Genomic DNA, 20749 nt, shown 5'->3' with positions numbered 1-20749 from the left:
TTCCTTTAAGAGTGTTTATCCTAAATCAGCCCATTGCCAGTTGTATTGGAAAAGCAATATATGTGATTGAGATATGGTGGGGAACAAAGCATCCACAGGTCCCGGAGCTGATAGATTCTGATTGATAAAATTTAATACTTGGGAAGGATAAAACCAGTCTACATTTGCAGTCTGGGTGATTTGCTATTTTATCTGTTCCCCTTTCATTATAGACAAGATGATGTAGATTCCAATAAATTGTTGAGTGAAATATCCACGATTTTCTCATGAGATTCTTTGTTTTTTCATGTGACAAAAAAAGTCATGGTGCAGGGTTGCAAGGGAAAAAAAATACTAAATTATTTGGAATAAATGATTGGCTTTTTTTAAAAATCAAAACAATTAAATTAATTGATCAGTTATTTTGCAGTGAAGGTTGATCCTGTGTAAATGTTTTAAGGTGTCAGATAAACTTGTCTATTCTGTAGCTTATATTGAAGAAGGAGATCAGTGTGTAACATTTGGACTTTTCGTGGAGTGAAGGAATGAGGTCACACGCATCGCTTTTCTCGACAGGAAAACCACATCTGGCACAGAGAATGCACTGAGCTGTAAATATCCATTTCTAAATGCTACAGCAAGAACAACAAATAGTGTAACCTACACCTGAAATCCCACTGACAAGATTCACATCCAAAAATCCCCTACATCAATCACTCGGGTAAATCTTGAAATTCCCATTGGAAGGAATTCTTTGAGGGCTTTGCAGCTGGAATGAGGGAGATAAAGCAGTGGTGGCTGGGGGGAACTCAGGGTAATTCTACAAGAAGTAATTCTGTGCTGGATCTCCAAAGGGCTGGGCAGGAATTTGGGAAGGGCTGAAATAGGCACAGACACTGTCAGCAGTGTGTGAGCCCCCTCTTCCTTGCCACTTTTCCTCTCTTCCTTGCCATTTTTTATTGTATGTATTATAATCCTTGATTATTATTTTGTTGGTAGAAACATTATAAAGAGAATTAGTTGCCTGAAGTGGGACTGTACCCATCAGAACCCAGGACAGGGATGCAAGAGAAACTTTCTGCAGGACCAGGGCACAGCTACAGGTCCTCAACAACAAGGTCTGAGGGAAGGGAGAAGTTCCTGACCCATCTCCACTTAGTTAAAAACCCGTTGCTGTGGGAGCAGTGGGAAATATGAAGGAGAAAGGGTTTGGATAAGAATTAACCCCCCTGCCAAAAGGACACTTGCCACAGCAGCCAGGCCCATCTCCCATGGAAGTCGGGCAAAATCAGTGTAGTCGTGGCAGGGATAAATCTGGCCCTCAAGGTTCAGCCCAGGAAGAGAAATCTGTGTTTAAGAGCTCTCCAATCTGGAGAAAACTCCTGCAGACGGCGAAGTGACTCTGGTGATGACAGGTGACAAATGAACCGTGCCGTGACAAGTGAGAAAACTGTTTGGGAATATAAAATATTAAACACATATTCCCTCTGTGCCCCTCCCTGGGAGAGGGGCAGCTCCTCAGCTGTGCCTCTGGCCTGCAGATGGGCTTTGGAGCAGGAGCCCTAAGGCTGCATCAACACTTACTGCTCAGAGCAAGTCCTGTGCTCAGCTCAGAAGAGAAATTTAATATTTTATGCTGCTAACTCTGTAAAAGCAAGGCAAAAAATAACAAAGGCCAGATGTAGACCAGCTCTACCGCTTCCCAGCATATGTCTCTGTGCTCTGGGTTTCTTGGTGCATGAACAAAAATCAAGCCAGCTCAGGGTTCCCCGCCCCCCTCAACTCACCCTGTGTTTAATTTAATTGTGACCTTCCACTTTTTCCCTCTAGAGAAGCTTGGTATTACTTTGTAAAGGGCATTTTCACTCTTTAATTGAATAAGACAATCAGGCTCTGGCAGGAATTATTGTTCCCCACCTTGAAAATTAGTGCCTGGATTGGCCATTCAGATCATTTAAGCTGAATTGAGGACCCGGGGCCTGTGTTCCTCCTAAAGTGTAAATTACAGGTCCTCTCCCTTGGAAGCTCCAAAGTAATTTAGCTAGGTAAGGAAGCACTGATGAAGGTCCTTGGATGATTACACAGCTTTGGAGAAGGACAGGACCCAGTGGTTGTGGTTTTCCCTCTCTTTATGACAAGCAACTCCGTCAGGGAGTTTTGGGGGACAGGACAGCTTTCCTTTTACCCACAGTGGGATGCAGTGCTCCCCATGAGAACAAAAGTGAGAATTCCAATGGATTTTTAACATGTTCTGGTGAATGGAGATACTCAGGCACTACCCAGGCTGCTCCTGGCTGACTCAGCTCCAAATCTTCCAGACCTGAGGTGTTAAAGGCTCACGAGTGCTTCAAATGGAGCAGGAGAACTCAGCAGGTGTTGAGGAGAAAATCCAAGTACTTAAAAAGCAGGAAATGGGGAATACTAAGCGGCTTTCAGACACCTTAATTAGAGATAACACCACTCTTAATCTCAGAATTGAATTCATAGAAAATCAATTAGAACATTTAAAAAATTGAGATTAGATGCTAACGGGAAAAGATTAATGTATTGACAGCATTATCAAGACAAAGGAACTGTCAGAGGGTTTGTTCAGCAAGTTTAGTGCAGTTTGGAAAGCTGAAAAAGAGAATTTACTTTGCAGTAGAAGTTGTAGGGAAGGAGATTAGCCATTCCTTTGGGAGATATTTGGGTATTTGGAGAAAGAAGGATATTTCCATAACACACCCTCTAGTACCCAGGCTGAAAGAGATTGGTGCTCACCTCCTAGAAGGCAATTCAGTACAAAATTACTGAGAAGAAGCAAAAAACAGGGATTGATGTCCAACAGGGGGGCTTCTGGAGTGGTCTGGACAGGCACAGGCTGTAGCTAAAAGGGCTTTAACCCCAATTTTTTTGGGACTTTCTTTATGTGAGAGAAGACAGAACAAACCCAAAATCTGCAAGTACAGGTTCTTCCAGAATTTGAGATAATTTTAAAGATCCAATAGACTTAATTTTTATTATCTGTGGTTAAAACAGACCTAAATTCTCTGATTCAGGCATCAAATTCAGACCCAAAATGGGGCCCCTGATTCATTACAGTCAGAGAAAAGGAAGGTAACAAATTGTCAGGTGCTAACACAGGTGCTGGAAATACTCAAATCATATCTGTGAGCTTCCTTGGAAAACTGCTGAGCTTGTCCTTCATATCCCTCTTCCCTGTGAGGAAATCCCTGTTGTGCTGCATCACTGCAGGAGCACCACTCCTGTTGCAATACATCACAGGCAACAAGAGACCCAGAAAAAAGCAACAGAAGTGATCTATCACAATTTGACACAGCCACATGGAAATGTGAGGAATTGTATTGATTTGTCCCCAGGAGCGTGGCTAATTTGTAAGGAGCCCTTACTCCTCATGCCTTAACATTCATTGCACATTTCAATAGCAAGTAATTACAGCCATTATATTTGGGATTATAAAATGACAAAACATTTATGAGGGGGAAAAAAAAATCAAAAGTTCAAGAAAGCATGAAATCACATTAATTCAGATGAACTGTTGTAATTATGCAAGGTGATAAATTGGAGTTTCTCTAATTGTCTGTAACAATTTCATATATTAAAACACCCAAGTTTCCTTGGTTTCCTTGGAGAAGTTCTATGCTCCTTCTTAAGAGGGACTGGTTTGGAATGGACTGGTTTGGATGGACTGTCCCTGAGCAGGTTCAGGAATTTCAAACACGTGATTGGGAGGTTGAAATGAATGAGTTGCTGCTTGTGATTAGGTTTTTGTTCCTATCAGACATATTTAAGAAGCAGCTCCCTAATCCCAGGAAAACTGACCTTGTGTTCACTCTGTTGTGTAGTTAAATCTGTGACTCTGGCACCTGTAGGGCAGTTTTATATTTAAAAAAAAAACAAACAAAAAACCCAGATGTGTGGGTAATAGTGGTGGTGGGGAAATTAGAATAAATATATTTATGAACAGCAATTGGATGCTGCTTGGAGCAACCTGGCCTAGTGCAAAGTGTCCCTGCCCATGGCAGGGGGTGGAACAGGATGGACTTTAAGGCCCCCTCCAACCCAAACCACTCTGGGAATTATGGTTATCTCTATTATTATGAACTTTAAAACATTAAGGAAAAAGTAATGCATGGCTGAAGCTATTAATTAACCTGTTAGCTAACACAAGTGCTTCAGGATGAAAGATTTCTGTCCATCACTGCCATTCTGCTTCTGTCTCCAGAGGCCATTTTTCCAGGCAAACACCTCACCCACGCTGGGTTTGCTTCTCTCACTGGCAGGTTTGTGCTCAGCAAAGTGACACCGACGGTCATCTTCCTCCAACGCTCATATTCTTCTCAGCCTCTGGTTTTATTCTGTTTCAAATCTACCTGGAAGACTTTCAGGCCATAAATCGGGATAAAGGCAGGTTGAACGGGGCTTGGAGCAACCTGGGATAGTGGAAGGTATCCCTGTCCATGGCAGGAATGGAATGGGATGAGCTTCAAGGTCCTTCCAACCCAAACCACCCTGTAATTCCATGATAACATCCTTGACACCAGCAGGTAAAATTGGGTTACACCAGCTGAAAGAAGCTCTGGCCCATTCCTTCTCCCCATTCCTCCCTTCATTCCTGGCAAGGAGCTGACAGCCTCTTCCACCTCAAGAATTCCTGCTCCCATCAGAGAAAGCCGTGCCATTCCCTAGCTCCATCCCACAAAATGCCATGTGTTTGGGGTGCTGGGAGCACAGCCCCTCCTCGCTTAGCTCTGCAACATTCACAGCCGGAGACAAGGCCGTGCCACCCACAGCTGAGTCCATACATTCCCACTCCTCCTGGGAAGAATGGCTTGAGCATCTGAGCATTTTGCTTGGCCTCCATCACCTCATTATCACATCCAACTGATTAATTGTGCTCTACCAAGAGCAGTCTGCCAATATGCATGGATCACAGGGAAAAAATAGTGGTTTTTTGTTAAATCTCACAGCTGAGAGAGCAATGGAGTATGAGAGAACTCGTTGTTCTTCAAGTGAGATAAATACAGACAAAGAATGAAAGGAATTATGTAGGAACTAGGTGATAATTTATTTATAGATCTCTGCAGAAACACTGAAGTTAGCAAATATACCATCTGTTAAATAGTCATCTTATTCCTAAGTGCATATTAGCAATCTAAATGTGTGCCAAACACCTGATCTTAGCCTTTTCATTTGATACTCCTTTTGACAAGCAACATTCTGCTTTATTAGGTTATGTCATGTTATGTTATAGAGCTGTGCTAGGGAACAGGAGCTGGGAGAGCACAGTGGTTGTGCTCTCTTGGTGTAAATGCACACCCAGGGCGAAGAGAAGTGGTTTTGACAGCAGCCAGAATTTCAGAATAACAAGAGCAAAGTAGAATATCTGCATTTATATCCTCAGGTAATTATTTTTTTTTCTATATATGCACATAACACATTCCAAATTGCAACAAATCATTGAAAATACAACCCCATAGGTGGGAAAATGGGTGGAGAAATCTTGTGGCAAAGACAAACATGACTTCTGAGGGTCCACCTCGTCCCCCTCTCACCCACCTGGACTGCAAAGCAAAAGTAGATTATTTTATAGTTCATTATTGAACCCATTTGAATGAGCTGTCACAATATTCCATGGGAGACGGTGCCTGCCTCGAGGAAGAGTCCAATAAAGATGGAAACAGAAGCAACACTGACTCCATTAATGAACTCTCTTTATCTATTTTGCCTTGGTTTGCTTTTGCAGAGGTTTCGGGGTTTTTTGTTCTTCAATGATTCTTTTTTACCGAGACAGACACCGAATAAATTCCCTTTGTACAATTATCTATCAAAATCAATTAAAGCAAAAGATTATTTCTGGTTTGGCCTGTGAAATTTTGGGGAGGTGAGGGTTTCTAAAAGATGCAGAGTGATGAAGACCTTGGAGTTAAGCAGTGGAATGGATTCTCTAAAGAAAATGTCTTTTTCTAAAGGTCTTTAAAAAGTGGGTTAAATAAGGGCATTGCATACTTGTCCCTGCCATGGGTGAGATGAAGAGATTAAATGATGATTTATGTGCCTCCACAGCTGCTTTTTTATACCTATGATTAATAAGCATAAAGGGATGGAAATCTTTTCTCCTGCACTGGAAAATCCGAGTTGCTTTGTAAAACAAAACTACAAATGTGCCATGAAAGAACCCAAACTCCTGCCTATGGGTTTTGATCCTCAAGGTTGAAAAGTGGAGATTGAAAAGGCACAGCCAACTTTTTCCCCACACGGATTCAGCTGAAAGGCAGCGAGTTCAGATGGGATATTGGGAAGAAATTCTTCCCTCTGAGGGGAACAGGTTGCCCAGAGAAGCTGGGGCTGCCCCTGGATCCCTGGAAGTGTCCAAGGCCATGTTGGATGGGGCTAGGAGCAGCCTGGGGTAGTGGAATGTGTCTCAGGGTGGAGCTGGATGAGCTTCAAGGTCCCTCCCGACCCAAACCATTCCATGATTCCATTATACAACCAAAGGTGGTCCCTTATTCCTATAAAACAGTGAATCCCCAAGAGATCTCATCCTCATACTTTTAATTATTCAAGTCAGGGACACTTGTCACGGTTTTAATGGAGAGACACAGACAGGTGACACAGCACCTAAAATGAGAGTAAAAATGATAACATGACATATTGTGCCATTAAACTAAAAATTGCTACCAGCAGCTCATTACTTTCCAAAATCTATTCCCATTTCAGAGCGAGGTATTACACAGCTAATTCTCAATTGTCAGGAAAACCTTTTCCTCCTGCTGCTCTGCGCTTCCTTTATTTTTCCTCCCTCCCTCCTTTCTCGGGTGTCTCATAAGAAGTGAAATTTTGTTCTCAGCAAAAAAAAACCAGGGCTGATTTACCACAGTGAAAATATTGGGAAGCATTACTTAGACTGCACAGATTTTCCATACTGCCCAAGAGTTTTTTGAGGGTTTAATTCTATTTTTAAATAGAAATTGCCGTTTGGTTCCTATTAGCAGCTGAGGGAAAGAGATAGGAAGTGGAACTGTGACCATTTTGTTGTCAGTGCCTGAATCTTAAAAAAAATCTGAATTTTTGCACCTATCTAGTATTTTTTTTTTAATTTAATACAATAAATAAGAGAATTTGAAGGCCTTTTTTCCCCTTCTCCCAGAGCACAAAGCCTCAGACCAGGCACCCCAAGCAAATCTTGAAGGTTGTTCGAGGGACCATTTTTCCACAGAAATATTTGGTGCTGGCCTTTTTCTTCTCAGAGAACAATTCCAAGGAAAGAAAGAAAATGTGGTACATTTCCTCAGATGGAATTTTCAAAATGACTAAATAAATCCACACAATTTCAGAGACTGGCCTAAGCCTAAGCACGAAACCAAACTCTAATTAATCATATTACACCCATCTACTATTTTCTCTTTTGTTTAGAATTACAGGATGGAAAACAACTAAATAAATGAATTCTTTTTCTATTTTTCTTGGCCTTCCTTGTGTCTTTTTCCTCCTTGAACTACCCATAATCCAAGGCAGAGCTGTAACCAGCAGGCAATTAAAAGAACATCAGCGTTTAAAGCCCTTTCCCAATGTATTGACAGGCCCCATCTATTGTGCTATGACAGCACCAGGAGGTGCTACAGGTGCTTAATTCAATCCAGCCCCTTCTGAGCAGACAATGTCTTCATAGGAGACCAATACCCAGGAGATGAAGAGGAGGAAAAGAAAAATTAACTGTGTAAAGTTCAGCTAAGGGGGAGAAAATTGATATATTGACATAAATAGCTGAGGCTGTACAGGTAGTAATCGTTATTGCTCTGACCAGCAAGGGCTGCTTCTCTCTATTGAACTCTGGCTCAGGTTGGTGTTCAGCTGATGAAAAATGGAACAATTGTTTGAAACAAGAATCTGCAGCAAGGTAAATAAAATGGGCTTAGGGCAGGCAGTTTGCAGCTCTGTGGTAAAAAGGGAAGCTGATATTTGTTGTATTAAAGCATATTTTGAATGTGTTTCCAGCAATCATTTCCCAAATGGCTCTGGCAAAATGGGAAGGCTTCTCATTAGGATGAGAACTGGATCAAAAAGTAAATAATGTGGTCTTTTTTTTTGTTGGTTTTTTTTTTTAAAACACGACTTTTGTGTCATGTTTTGTAACTGAATTACAGCAAATCAGGCTGATAATTCTTCAACATCTCAGTGAAATGTGAGGAAGCAGCAGCTTGAGTGTGGTGTTAGGCTGGGTAAAAAATAGACATGAAAAGCCATAAAAATCACCTGTGGGAGACGGGCATGGACATATTCATACAGGAGATTTCCCACTGAAAGTCCCCTTTTTCTCCCCTTTAAAACCAGTGCTAAAGCTCAAGGCAATTAAAACATATCCAAGTATTTCAGCCAGTTTGGGACAGAACAGAATCTTTAAGAAAACAACACATTTTTATCATCATTTAAACCTGCACTCCGTGGGAGTGCTGCTGATCTTTAATTATCGCTTTTATATCTAGACCACAGCTGTTCTTTATTCCTATAGAAAAGGAAACACTACCAAATGCATTTTTTTTCCCAACTCATGTAGATTAAGTCTTGCAAGTTCCAAAAACTGGTGCTGGAAAAGTCATGGAATAATAGACTGGCTTTGGAAGTAGAAGCTGTAAACACAAATTCCCAGAGTTGCAGTAGAACTGCTGTAGGAATTAATATTTTGTGCATGCCAAAGGACTCGGTAATGGTTGGACTGGATGATCTGGGACACCTTTTCCAGCCTTAATGATCCTGTAGTTCCGTGCTATCAGATTGGACAAGGGATTTTCCCATACAACTTCTCAATGAAATTATATTCTGCTGGCAAATATGTGACTCTGTTCTTGAGTGAATAAATGGATAGATCGGGGTGCAGCTGGGAATAAATCTGCTGACAATAACCAGGCTTTGTTTTCTCCTTCTCCCTCAAGACCTGGAAAACTTCGAGATGAGACTGAGAAGCCCGGTGTCAGTGAGAGAGGGACAAGGAGTGGTCCTGCTCTGTGGAACTCCCCCCCACCACGGAGGTACGGTGAGGGACACCCTGAGCCACCCCTGCTCTGCCTCAGGAGAAGCAGAATTCCCTATGGGATTAGCACTGGAATTTGCTTGTGCATCAGTTACCGGGTTTACAACAAATTTGGATTTTGTTTCTTTAAAAGACACTGGGTTCACACTGTTTTAGGGCCCTTTTTTATTGTTTTGTGAGGGAGTAGAACCTCCCATTCCTTGGGACACAGGAAAAACAGCATGAAGGTCTGCAAGACTCTCTGCTGTCATTTCTGATTATCCCAGGGCCTTGGTCCTCATGGAATGGCAGAAGAGCAACCCTCAGCAATTCTTCCTACACCAGAACTCCTCCAGGTCTCCATGGAATGGCTCTTTTAGTGCTTACTGCTGCAATGCTCTCATTTCAATCCTGCACCAGTCACATTGGATTTGTCATGAAGGCTTGGCTTCTGCTCTTGAATCCCCGATTTTATTCCTTCCTAATAGTCATAAAATAATTTAAATTGGAAGGGGCTTCTGGAGAGGTGAACTGCCTGATTAAAGGGGGACTGCCCACATCAGGGTTCTTAGGAATCATCAGTGCTTCAGATGGGGAATGAAAAGGAGTTTGCTGAGGAATTGAGTTGGGGGTGCCTTTGCCTCTTGCTGCTTCCTCACCATAAGACCTTGGAGATCTTCCTTTCTGGGTGCGGTGAATCCAGGTGAAAATTTTACCCTAGTAAAGCAAATATCTATTAATAAAGAGGAAATATCAATGAAATAGTTACCAAATGATCTTGTTCTGGACTTAAAGAGCAGCTCTTCTTGGATGACTCATGTCCTGCTTCTGGCAGCAGAGACTGCACATCCACAGGAGCTGCAGTTTTCCATGTCCTGCTCCCAGCAATCCTCAATTCTTCTTAAAGAAACAGAGGCATAAGACAAACTCCCAGGAGAAGGTAAATAGTGATCTAGAAAGAGGATACAGGATTTCAGAGAGGGAGAAAAACCCATCAATCAATAGAAAGCCTCCAGTCCTACCAAGAGGAAGTGTCGGTTCACTGGGTGTTTACAGCCATATGAGAGGAGGATATAATCAAGGAGACGAAGTGAAACCCGGTCCTTAAGGGCATGAAAGCTTCAAAGAGCTCCTCAAATGTATTAGTGGGACAGGCAGAAAGACAACACATCCATCCTAGAGCCAGTGAACTACCCATTTTGTTCCTGCTGCAGGGTAAAATTATGATTTGACAAATAGGAAGGAGGAGAAGAAAACGTTCAGAACAAATAAATGGTTACCAGGTGAGTTACCCCCAGATTAAAGGGATCCATGAGCAAAGCCTTTACCAGAGTGTTCCTGCAGCTGGGGCTGGGAGCTGCTGACCAGCAGGCCTGGAAAATCCATTCCCTGAAATAACAAGTCTCCAGAGAGCAGAGCCTGAGTCCTTTTGTCATCCCGAAACACTGTGTTTAGGATCCAAAATTATCTTACAGGGGGATGAAGTGCATGGTGTGAGCCGTGGTAAGTCAGACTATTTCAGGATGCTTGGGAAGTTGTTTTTGTTGGAAAGGACTGTATATTTAGTTGTTTGGGTTTTTTTAATTGAAACCCTTGCGTCCACCTCACAACACCTACAGGAGGAAGGATTGCTAACTGTGCTTCCAGCTCACAGTACAAGCGTTCTGTGAAGCACTTTAAATGCATTGGGAATTAGAGAGATGTCAAGGAATTTGGAAGATAAGCCCTACCAGCAGCAAAAGAGTTGCCTTTCCTGTGATGCAATGACTTGAAGGAAGACAGGAACCCTCTGTACAGCAGTTGTTTGAAGCAGCTGCTATTAATATAGGAAATTTGAAATAGGAAAGACAGGGTAAAACCTCCTGCCAACCTGTAAAAGTCAGTATAACAAATTGAAGAAGAGGAATAGAAATAATAGAATGGAAAACAGAGAGGGTTCATTAATTCTATTCCCACCATATAATACCCAGAAGATGGAACGAGAGCTCCAGAAGTGTTTCTACCACCTGTGGTCTCTAGGGAGGTGTCTCACTTCTCTTTCTACCCCTCACATTGCCAGGTTTATCTGGTCCTGCACCACAGCACTGGAGTTAAACCTCCTGCTCGCAGGAAAACTCTGTGGGGCTCACCAGGACATTCAGCTGTTTATTAGACACCACAAGTGTTGATCCATGGTCAAAAATACTTACAATATTTAAAGTTTAATTGGAATTAAGTTTGATTTTCCAATGCATTTGACAAGGAAAGATATGCTGCTTCTTTTTTGTATGCTGGTTTCTTGACTGAGAGCATTGCCAACCTATTTTTGTACAAGAAAAATGAGTGACTCACTTAAACAGAGGATAAGAATATATTAGTCAGCTTAAAACAAACAAACCAACCCCACCAAGCAAACAAACAAATGAACAAAAAGGCTGCTCCAGCAGCTTTCACATCAGCTTTAAACTACCTCAGAGAACAAAAAGAGAATTCCATATTGCTGTAAACTGATGTTAGAACTTTCAGGATTTTCAAACACAAGCATGAAAGAAAGAAAGACCCACCTAAGCTTATCTCTTAGATCAATTAAGCCATTAAAAATTACAGTAAATGAACACAAAAATCACAGCCTCTAATTAGCTTTTAAAGCAAGAGCAGGGCTGCCCAAGGCTACCTGACCCACTCCAAATCCTCTGCTCCTCCTCACCCATTTATGCACAGGTGGCTCTGTTGTTATTTATGAGGCTCATTACCACACCTTATAAAGTTCAGCTGTGCTATCCCTCTGCTTGTTAGAGACCCTCAGCAGGGCAGGGGTGACCAGGTGAGCTGCATTTTTTCCCCTGAACCAGATCCCTGCTCTGCTTTCAGTTCTTTAGGTCAGCCCTTTTTCCCTGTACAATCAACACAGGTAATATTTTACTAGTGAAAAAAAGCCGTTTATAGAGAGCTCTGAGGTAGGGAAAGGCATGGAGGAAGGAGGCTGGAAGAAGCCTTAATTTCTGCAGCTACACATGAGCTTGACCTGCCTGTGCTTAAGAAGCTGCTGCCTAAATGGTAATACTTGACACAAGACTGTGGGGTGGACTGTTGTTCATTTATTTTCTTAGAAGCAAAGCCTGATCTAAAGCTTGTTTCCTTGGAGCTGGCTCCCTGCAGAGCTTTAAGGAAGTTGCTAATCTTGTTAGGAGCAGCAGGATCACTCTGCATTTGCATTTATTTGTGTGGAAGAGCTGCCCAGGGCCAGGAGTGGGATGGAGGCTCTGGGCTTTCCTCTGTGCTGACATTGCTGTAGGGAGGCTAAATAAACCCCAAAACACTCCTAAGGAAGTAGGAGTCCTATGGACCTGCCTGGGAGGTAAAAATCCCCAATCCTCAGCCTGCAGAAGGTTGGGAAAGGAGGTGAAACTGGGCTTTGGAGAGGATGGGATGGGATGAGATGAGCAATGCTGTGAAAGGGCCTTTGGTTTCTGCATTTTATATTAAACGCTGCACTTGGTAAAGTGCACAATCTGAAAGGGAAGGTTTGAAGTGTCTCTCCCTTTATCAAACTCGGTGCCTGAGTCGTGGGCTGAGAGTCCCTTTCTCTCTGCTCCTATGAATCTTTAATCCAGCTTTCCCACAGCTCGGGAGGGAGGGAGAGTCCCCTCCCTGAGCCTGGCTGGAGCTGCTCTGCTGCAGATCCAGCAGGATTCATTGGGATTTGCTTGGGCTGAGGGAAGCACTGAAATGTTCAGTTCCCCAGATCAGTATATCAGGAATGATTATCAGCTCCTCCTCTTTCCCAGGTGAGCTCTAAAGGAAAACTCTCAGGGCTGGGAGAGGCTCTCCAGCCTGGCCAAGCTCAGGAATTTCCCACCTGGAAGGTGAGGTGGATTAACCAGTTTTTTGGGGTCTCTGGGGTGAGAAGGGACACTGACACCACAATCACTTCCCTTGGATTAAAAAGGCCCCAAATAAACACACCCTAATATTGCAGCACTATGAAATAGCTCCTGCTTTGCCATAAAAGTGGGAGCAAGGGGCTTTTTCTCCTTTCTTTGGCTCAATCAGTGGATCTGCTCCTCTGATTTAATCCAAGTGACCCAAAATGGAAGGTTTTGTAACACAGTATTGGATTTTCTACTCTATTACCTGTTGCTGTAGTAACTTTTCAAGGAAAGATACTGAGTAAGGGAGTAGGTTGCTGGTATTATGCCTTAAAAGCATGAGAAAAAGTTCAGTCTCCTAAGTTTGGCTCCTTTCTCTTGAGATTTCATCCAACTCCCACTGAAGTCAATTAAAATTAGGGTTTCTACAGACTTTAGTGGAGCTGAATTAGGCTGTAGGCAAGGATGGCCTGCGGATGGGTGATGAGGAACCTGCTGTTAGGAGAGGGGGAGTGTTTATATCCCTCATACTGGGGGAAAAGGGATTTAAATATGACTAAGAGGGGTCTGTGCTTGTTCCCCATTAATGGGAAAATTCATCAATAGTCCCCAAAGCAATGGTGGGGAGCAGAGAGGAAGAGAGGCACAGAAACTCCAGAAAATGAAGTCAGCTGGAACCCCCTGAGAACTGAAATCAGGACAGAAAAGGTCTGATTCTCTTTTAGTGATTAATTAATTCACAGATTGACCTCCTGAGGAATGCCTGTGTAGCATAAAGTTGGCTTTATTAGAGTTTTGTTTCATTTTATTCCATCCTGCACAGAAGATTTAGCTGCATCACCTGCTGCCAGGGCTGGAGTCTGGGTTTTGGTTCCATGCCATAAAATGTTTTAAAGAACCTTCCTGGGAATCCTTTTGGAGTGTTGGCAGGTACAGGGCTGCCCTTAGACAGGGTCAGGGCTTTCTTCAGCCCTGTAATTTCCACCACCAGAACTTTGGCAGGGAAACTTCCAAACTGCTTTTCCCTGTTAGTCATTTTCAAAATTACTTCCAGATTCTCTTGGATACACTATCCTGGCATGGAAATCTGGGCATCCAAATGTCAGGTTCAACCACTCAGAGTGGTTTTATTGCCCAGAGGTGCCTTAGTGCAGGTCTGGGTGAGGAGGAAGGCAAAAATTCCAGCTGGCAGGAAAAGCACATCGGAGTACCAGCCCTCAGTGCTTTGGGAAATCTGGGGAGATGGCAGATCCAAAGTATTTCTTCCAAAGAAATGCTGACAACATTTAATTGAACATAGATTGAAGTATTTACCTTGCAAATCTTCAGCGTTTTCTGTAGACTCCCCATCTTGCAGCTTAGAGACCTTCAAGAAATGAGTTGAAATCTGAATTTTGCACACTTTGGTCTGCTTGCCCAGACAGTGTGCATCAGCAAAACCGGTGCCTGAGACAGGAAAAGTGTCTGTGTATCTCTGCAAGACAGAGCATTTCTGATCCCTTCTGTAGGAAAACCCCTCCATCTCCAGATTTTCCCCTGTAAATGGATGCTCAAAGTGCATGGGCAGGTAAATGTGCCAGCGTAGGGCTTTAATCTTGTGGGTGAGCACAGGTACCTGCACACACCTTGGGTTACACTGAGAATTAATTGCTGCATCTCCCAGGTTTACTGCGGACCTCGGGAAAGTTTTGCATTATCTGCAGTAAAATGGAGCCTGTTGCAGGATTTAGCCAAGTATAGAAAGTGTCATTGATTGCTCCCCGGAGATGCATCATTTCTAATGAGAGTCCTAAAATGCTGCAAGCTGATAACATAAAACTCCACAAAACTACTGGAGTTTGCAGACTTATTACCATACTGCTCCCATGCTGGAGCTGGGGGGGGGAAAGAGACATAAATAATCTTTTTGGAATGGGGTTGTTGATGGGGGAAATGTGTAAAAATGAAGCCGTTGGCAGAACACTGTTGGCTTATGAATTATGCATTTAATTAAGGGGAGCTAAACTGGTAGATTTGGAAAGTTCTGATTTACTGTGGCTTGTAAAAGACAGGATTTGAGTCCGGCTCCTGCTGTTGAGTGTGGAGCAGCTGCAGAGCGGGACTGGCAGGACACCCTGGTTGACCCCACACTGGGGGATCAGCTCTGAATCTGCTCCTCAGCACCCAAGGCTTGGCCCAAAAGTCTCTCCCAAGAGCAGGGAACGGTAAACTCCCAAGGATATCTGTTTTTTCTGGGTGGGCTGGCCAAATAAATCAGTTTTAAGTTGCCTGGTCTTCCAGATCTACATTATGAAGGTTTGCATTATGGAGCATCATGTGGGAAAAGGCGGGGCAGGAAGTGAGAACAGGGCAAGAAGTATGGAAGATAAGGGGAGGTTCGTTATCAAACATGCCATGAGATCAAATACTAATCTCCAAAGTACTTGTGTGCAGCTCAGCTCCTCCCTCCATGAAAATCCAATGATCACGCTCCATGTTACCAGTTTAATTTTTCCATACTGAGGGTGAGGAAAGGAGCTGCAGCACTGAGCAGCAATTTGCCCTCTGGATTTTCGGGGGGGAAAGCACCATAAACAGAAATTGTTTACTAAAGCAGCTTTCCCACGCCATCGCAGTGCTGCCGTTCCTGCTTAGGAGCAGGCTAAGCAGGAAAATGAGAAGTAGCAGGGGACAGAATCTGCTGTGACCTCCTGAAGTGGCTTGAAATGAGTTGAAAGCTTGAGCAATGCTTGCCTGGCCTGTGCTAATTTGTGCATCCCCAGTGGTTTTCCCTGCAGCTGCCTCGTTCTTCGCGCCGGCCCCGCCGGGGAGCGGGTTCCCCTGGAAGGGATGCGTGACGTGTGTCTCATGTTTTCCAGGCTTGTCCTACACGTGGATCTTCAACAATAACACCTTGTATCTTCAGGAAGATAGCCGGCGCTTCGTTTCCCAGGCAACGGGAAACCTGTACCTGGCCAAGGTAGAGCCGTGGGATGTTGGGAATTACACGTGTGCCGTGAGCAGCACCGCGGCACAGCGCCAAGTGTGGGGGCCCCCCACCGCCCTCACCCTCCGAGGCGATGGTGAGTCAACAGCGGGGCTTGGCTGCCCCAAAACATCCAGCTGCTCCTTCTGCAGCTGTTGGGAATTTGTCCCCACTGAGGGAAAATCCCCCCAGTGAAGGTTGTGCAGCGGGGCACGACCCCACAGTGAGGTTTGGGCTGTCAGGACGGGGGTGAGTAGATGAGCACGCAAAGAAAGTTCTCAGTGTCACTGAACAACAAGAGAATGTTACGTGGCACTTTAATATTTCCCACCTTGTGCCCGTGTTGAGGTTTAAATCCAACAAATCTTTCTAAATTTATCATCTAAGTATAGCTCAAATAGCAAATCCAGAGAGCTGCTTCAAATTGAGCCGCCGAGGTGAGAAACCCCCCTGCACATGTACAAATGCCTTCCCGGCAACACTTGTAATTAAATGCTCACAAGCAGAAATACAGACCTGGAAATCTGTACACAAAGTTTGTTTTGTGCACTTGCCCACCTAAATTTCAATACACTCGTGCTGTCTGCAAAGCAGTGGCGACAGTCAGTGACAAAAGTGTGTGCAGAGTTGGATTTGGAGGACAAACAAAGCTCAGCTGTGCATTGTGGAATAACGCTTTCACTGCGAGGCTGTGCCGTTCAATAACGTCAGCAGATCACACAAAGCAAAGCTGCACTTCCTCAGCTCCAGCGTTAATAATTTGGCACAAACTGTGATTGCAAATGTTCGAGATCTTTTCTGATTCTTTTTTTTCATCACTCTATTCCTTTCCTCAGATTCCTTCTATCAGTCTCTTTATCTTCTCCCATTCGCTCTGGTGGCCTCAGGATTGCTTCCAACGCTGGCAGCCTCTAAGGCAACAGTGGAAGTTGGATGTGCAATATTATCCAAATTACGTTAAATATAAAACAAGAACTGGTTCATTTTCTGTGTGAGATGCAGGCAAAGACACTGCAGGAAAATACCTGATTTATGTTCATCCCTACTGTTGGAATGAGCTTCACTGTGAGACACATAAAAGACATTTAAGAAGTTCAGCTAAAAGTTTAGTTTCCTAAATCCGTCCCAAACCTGCTGCAAAATTAAATGCCCTAAATTAATACTGGATTAGCTGTGATTTATCAGATGTTCAGCCAGATTTTCAAATATGATAATTCCATCTAATTACATCGGCCTTCCTCAAGTCTGCAGCTCACATTTGGATGTTTTAAAGAACTTTTAAGTGTTTTGCAAGCAGTTTGGACATGGAATTTTCTAATTTTCTTGCACGCAGGATCAACTCAGTATCCTGAGAGTGACTAGTGGCAAAAAGAGGTGTGAACCCAAAATTGTCTCTAAAACCTTAGTGCACAGCAGACTTGTGATGTAAAACTTGTATAAAGTCACGCTCTTTGACTCCTAAATGCAGGGAATGTAGAGATTTCACAGAATTGTCAGCGCAGGGTTGAACTCCACCCAGGAGGTTCAACCTGCTCCATCACGTGCTGCTCGCCACGGGTGGAACATAAGGCTCTGAAGTGATTCATGCCACCCTTCCTTTCACCCTGGAAATCTGTTGCACAAGGCAGGCCTGGGGCTCAGCTGGAGCGAGCTGTTTGATGTTCCACAGGTGTGATGGGGGAGTACGAGCCAAAGATTGAGGTGCGTTTTCCAGAGACAACCTACGCAGCGAAGGGCTCCTCTGTCAGACTGGAGTGCTTTGCCCTTGGAAAGTAAGAGTTTTGTTTTTATTAAATGTGGGGTTTAACACTGCTTCTTTTGCGTTTGCACGTTGGAATTATTCTGGTCAGAATGGGATTTGGGGATCTCATATTTTTACTTTGATTGCTTCTGTGTCGTGTGTTCCCAAGGAAATGAGACAGAACACTGTGCTGTAACTGAAGCTCACTTGGGTGCAGCTTGAAGCAGAGGGAGGGAATGTGGGAAGAGGAGGGAAAACTGGAACAAAGATTTTCTTTCTTGAGAGATGAGGCCTGAGCCCAGGTGACAGCACTCAGTGTAACTGCACAGTCACACCTGATAGATGTCCAAATAGGAATGGTTTTTTGCCTGGGTGAGATCACACAATCCCAGACTGGTTTGGGCTGGGAGGAACCTTAAGGGTCATCCAGTGCCACCCCTGCCATGCCCAGGGACACCTTCCACTATCCCAGGCTGCTCCAAGCCCCAATGTCCAGCCTGGCCTTGGACACTGCCAGGGATCCAGGGGCAGCCCCAGCTGCTCTGGGCACCCTGTGCCAGGGCCTGCCCACCCTCACAGGGAACTATTCCTACCCAATATCCCATCTAAACTTATTCTTCTACAGTTTGGAGCCATTCCCCTTTGTCCTGTCACTCCAGGCCCTTGTAAATAGTCTCTCTCCATCTTTCTTGTAGCTCATTCAGGATTTGAGAGGCCACAGGGGGAGGTCACCCCAGAGCTTCTCCTCTCCAGGCTGATCAGTCCCAGCTCTCCCAGCCTTTCCTCCTGGCAGAGCTGCTCCATCCCTCTGATCCCCTTTGTGTCTCCTCTGGACTCTCTCATTGCTAAGAATCAAATGTGGGGAATTAGGATATGTTTGACGAACATGTGGGATCTCCTGACCCTCCTGTCTCCCAAGCAATGCTGAAGGGCCCTGGGAAGACCCAGCAGCAGCCCTTCCTTCCAAAAATCCATTTTCCTGCATTTTTCCAAGTTTTCTTGCGCTGCTGTGCCCGTTCCCAGCTGCAGTGGTGGCTCAAGCAGCTGCCCTGCATTCAGGGAGCAGCTGGGGGACTGAATCACTGTAACCAGCCCACAAACCCATCTTTCCAATGAGCATTGTTTTCCCTGGAAAAGCCCAAATAACCCTTAGATTGTTGACCTCTATTTAGTTTAAGTTCACTTTAACAATCCATTTCAAGGCTGTAAGCTTTTGAAGTGTTTAGAGCTTTCCCAGAGGTTAAAAGCCTGACTTGCAGACAGCACAAATTAATCAAATGTTCCTCTGGAACCTACCCTGGGAAGTAGAAAAATAAAGCAAATAAAAAGTTAATAAGATTGAAATGGCCTTGCCTTTCAGATGAGATTCTTATACAAACTAATACTAGAGCTAATTTTTATTAAAGGTATGTACACTTTTTTGGCCCAAAAGCAGTACCAGACTTTAGCACTCTTGCTAAAGCTGATTTTCTTTTCCAAATACTGTCAAGCTACTTCTCTTGAAATACCTCCTTAATTGTGTGTTATTCCATGCAGGCTTTGCATTTCAAGTTGTCATTTCTTATTTCCATCTGTTGCACGGGAAGCACTGAGCAATGACAGAGAAAAAAACAGTAAATGAGCTGTACAAAGCAGTGACATCTTAGGGAAGGGGTAAAGATGGGTCATGTTAGTGTGATGCACAGATTTGGCCATTTTAAGAACATCACAAGGAGAAAACAGGGGACTGGAAGGACATAAGGATAATGAGATCCCTCAGGGACACTCTTCTATGCAGTGCTGAGGAATGGCTGAGAGGGTTAATGCAGCTTTAATGTAGATTTTCTTCCTCATGGGCAGGACTGCAGCAGTGCTGCCATACTCCCCTGGAGTTATCCTGCCTAAATACCAGGGATCCACCAGCCAAAATCCATTTTCCACACGCTCTCTGCTATCAAGCTGCTGAATGCACCACGTGTTGGAGGTGCTGTTTGGGAGCAGAGGCTCTTTGGTGTTGATACTGGAGAATTTCTCAGAATTTCTCCTCTTAAATTTTATTTCTCTAAGTTCAATGTCTCGTACAGAACCGCACAGGTTTCATTCAGGTTTTTGCTCTCCAAACAGAGCATTAAACCACCTTCTCACCAACATGTCCATCAGTGGAAAAGCTTTATTTCAGAACTGGCATTCAGATGTGAATAAAGCAAGCGAAAGACATTGCAGGTGAAACACTCTTAACTTATTAGATAAGTCCATTTTTCTGAAGGCATGCAGGTGATTAGTGGCATTGTGAAACGCTGGAAGTTTCCTGCCTCCAACTGTTTACAATTGCAGGCAGAACCATCTAAATGCAGCAGCGTGGCCGCCTGCACCTCCAGATTCCCAAATTCCACTAAAACCCTGGCCCCTGCTATTGTCTGTTTATGTTAAAATCAATTCAGCCCAGCATTCGTTGAGCTGTACCTCTGATCTGCCACAAGCACTGGTGGTTATTATCTCACTTGGATTTCAGAACTGCTTCCCCATTATCCATAATTTTCTATATTCACACTGTTAGGCCGCTGGCTCAGACAATGCCGCGGCTGCTGCTACCTGGGCGCTGTGAATAACAGAAATCTTTCACACCGAAGGCGGATCATAGGCAACCCGCTGGGGTTTTGGTCTGCAAAAGTCTTAAATGAAAGTAGTTTTGTGGTATTTAGAGAAATAGCATCTCTTTTCTGTATGGAACAGCAAATCACACCAATTGGGCCTCCCTCAAAAACTGCACGTCTGCAGTTCAAACGCAGCTGTGAGAGGCCCGACTCACGGCTGAATTCAAAACTCAGTTTAAAACGTCTTAAAGATGCATTTTTTTCACATGGGGGAGCTCAAAGTCACCCAAAATGTGCTCCTGTGGGACACCCTGGGGTAGGTACATTCCACATAGCTCTGTTGCAAAGCTCTTTTTGCATTTCACATCAAAATATCACTAAGGATTTTTACAAATCATCTACTAGCCCCAGAAATTCTTCTTGTTTTGAGGAAAATAAAGGGTTGCAAATGGCAGAATTTATCCCTGGAAAGAGGGTTAGGAGGGATGGATCCCAAATGGACAAAGGATCTCAGGCCAGTCCTTGAGTTTGAACCTTATTTCGTAGAGCAGACACCACAAATATTAGAGAAGATTTCGAAAAGGAAATAAGTGCTCGCTGCAATGGAAATATAAGAAAAAGTGCAGCTCTCTG

General features: G+C 43.9%; 1 protein-coding gene across 4 annotated transcripts in view; it reads left to right on the top strand.

The window, feature by feature from the left end:
- The window catches only part of CNTN6 (contactin 6), a 125317-nt gene that overhangs the window by 59376 nt on the left and 45192 nt on the right, over nucleotides 1-20749 (top strand). For all 4 annotated transcript variants that reach the window (XM_042013675.1, XM_042013673.1, XM_042013663.1 and 1 more), the window contains 3 exons: nucleotides 8913-9008; nucleotides 15696-15899; nucleotides 17472-17574. In XM_042013675.1, coding sequence (XP_041869609.1) covers nucleotides 8913-9008; nucleotides 15696-15899; nucleotides 17472-17574 — 403 coding nt within the window. The remainder of the gene's footprint in view (nucleotides 1-8912; nucleotides 9009-15695; nucleotides 15900-17471; nucleotides 17575-20749) is intronic.

The sequence above is a fragment of the Corvus kubaryi genome, unplaced genomic scaffold, assembly GCF_017639235.1.
Source record: "Corvus kubaryi isolate FWS band 111438036 unplaced genomic scaffold, C.kubaryi_AGA036_p1.0 136, whole genome shotgun sequence".
In the NCBI taxonomy this organism is placed as follows: Eukaryota; Metazoa; Chordata; class Aves; order Passeriformes; family Corvidae; genus Corvus; species Corvus kubaryi.
This window is presented reverse-complemented; position numbering and strand designations above follow the sequence as displayed.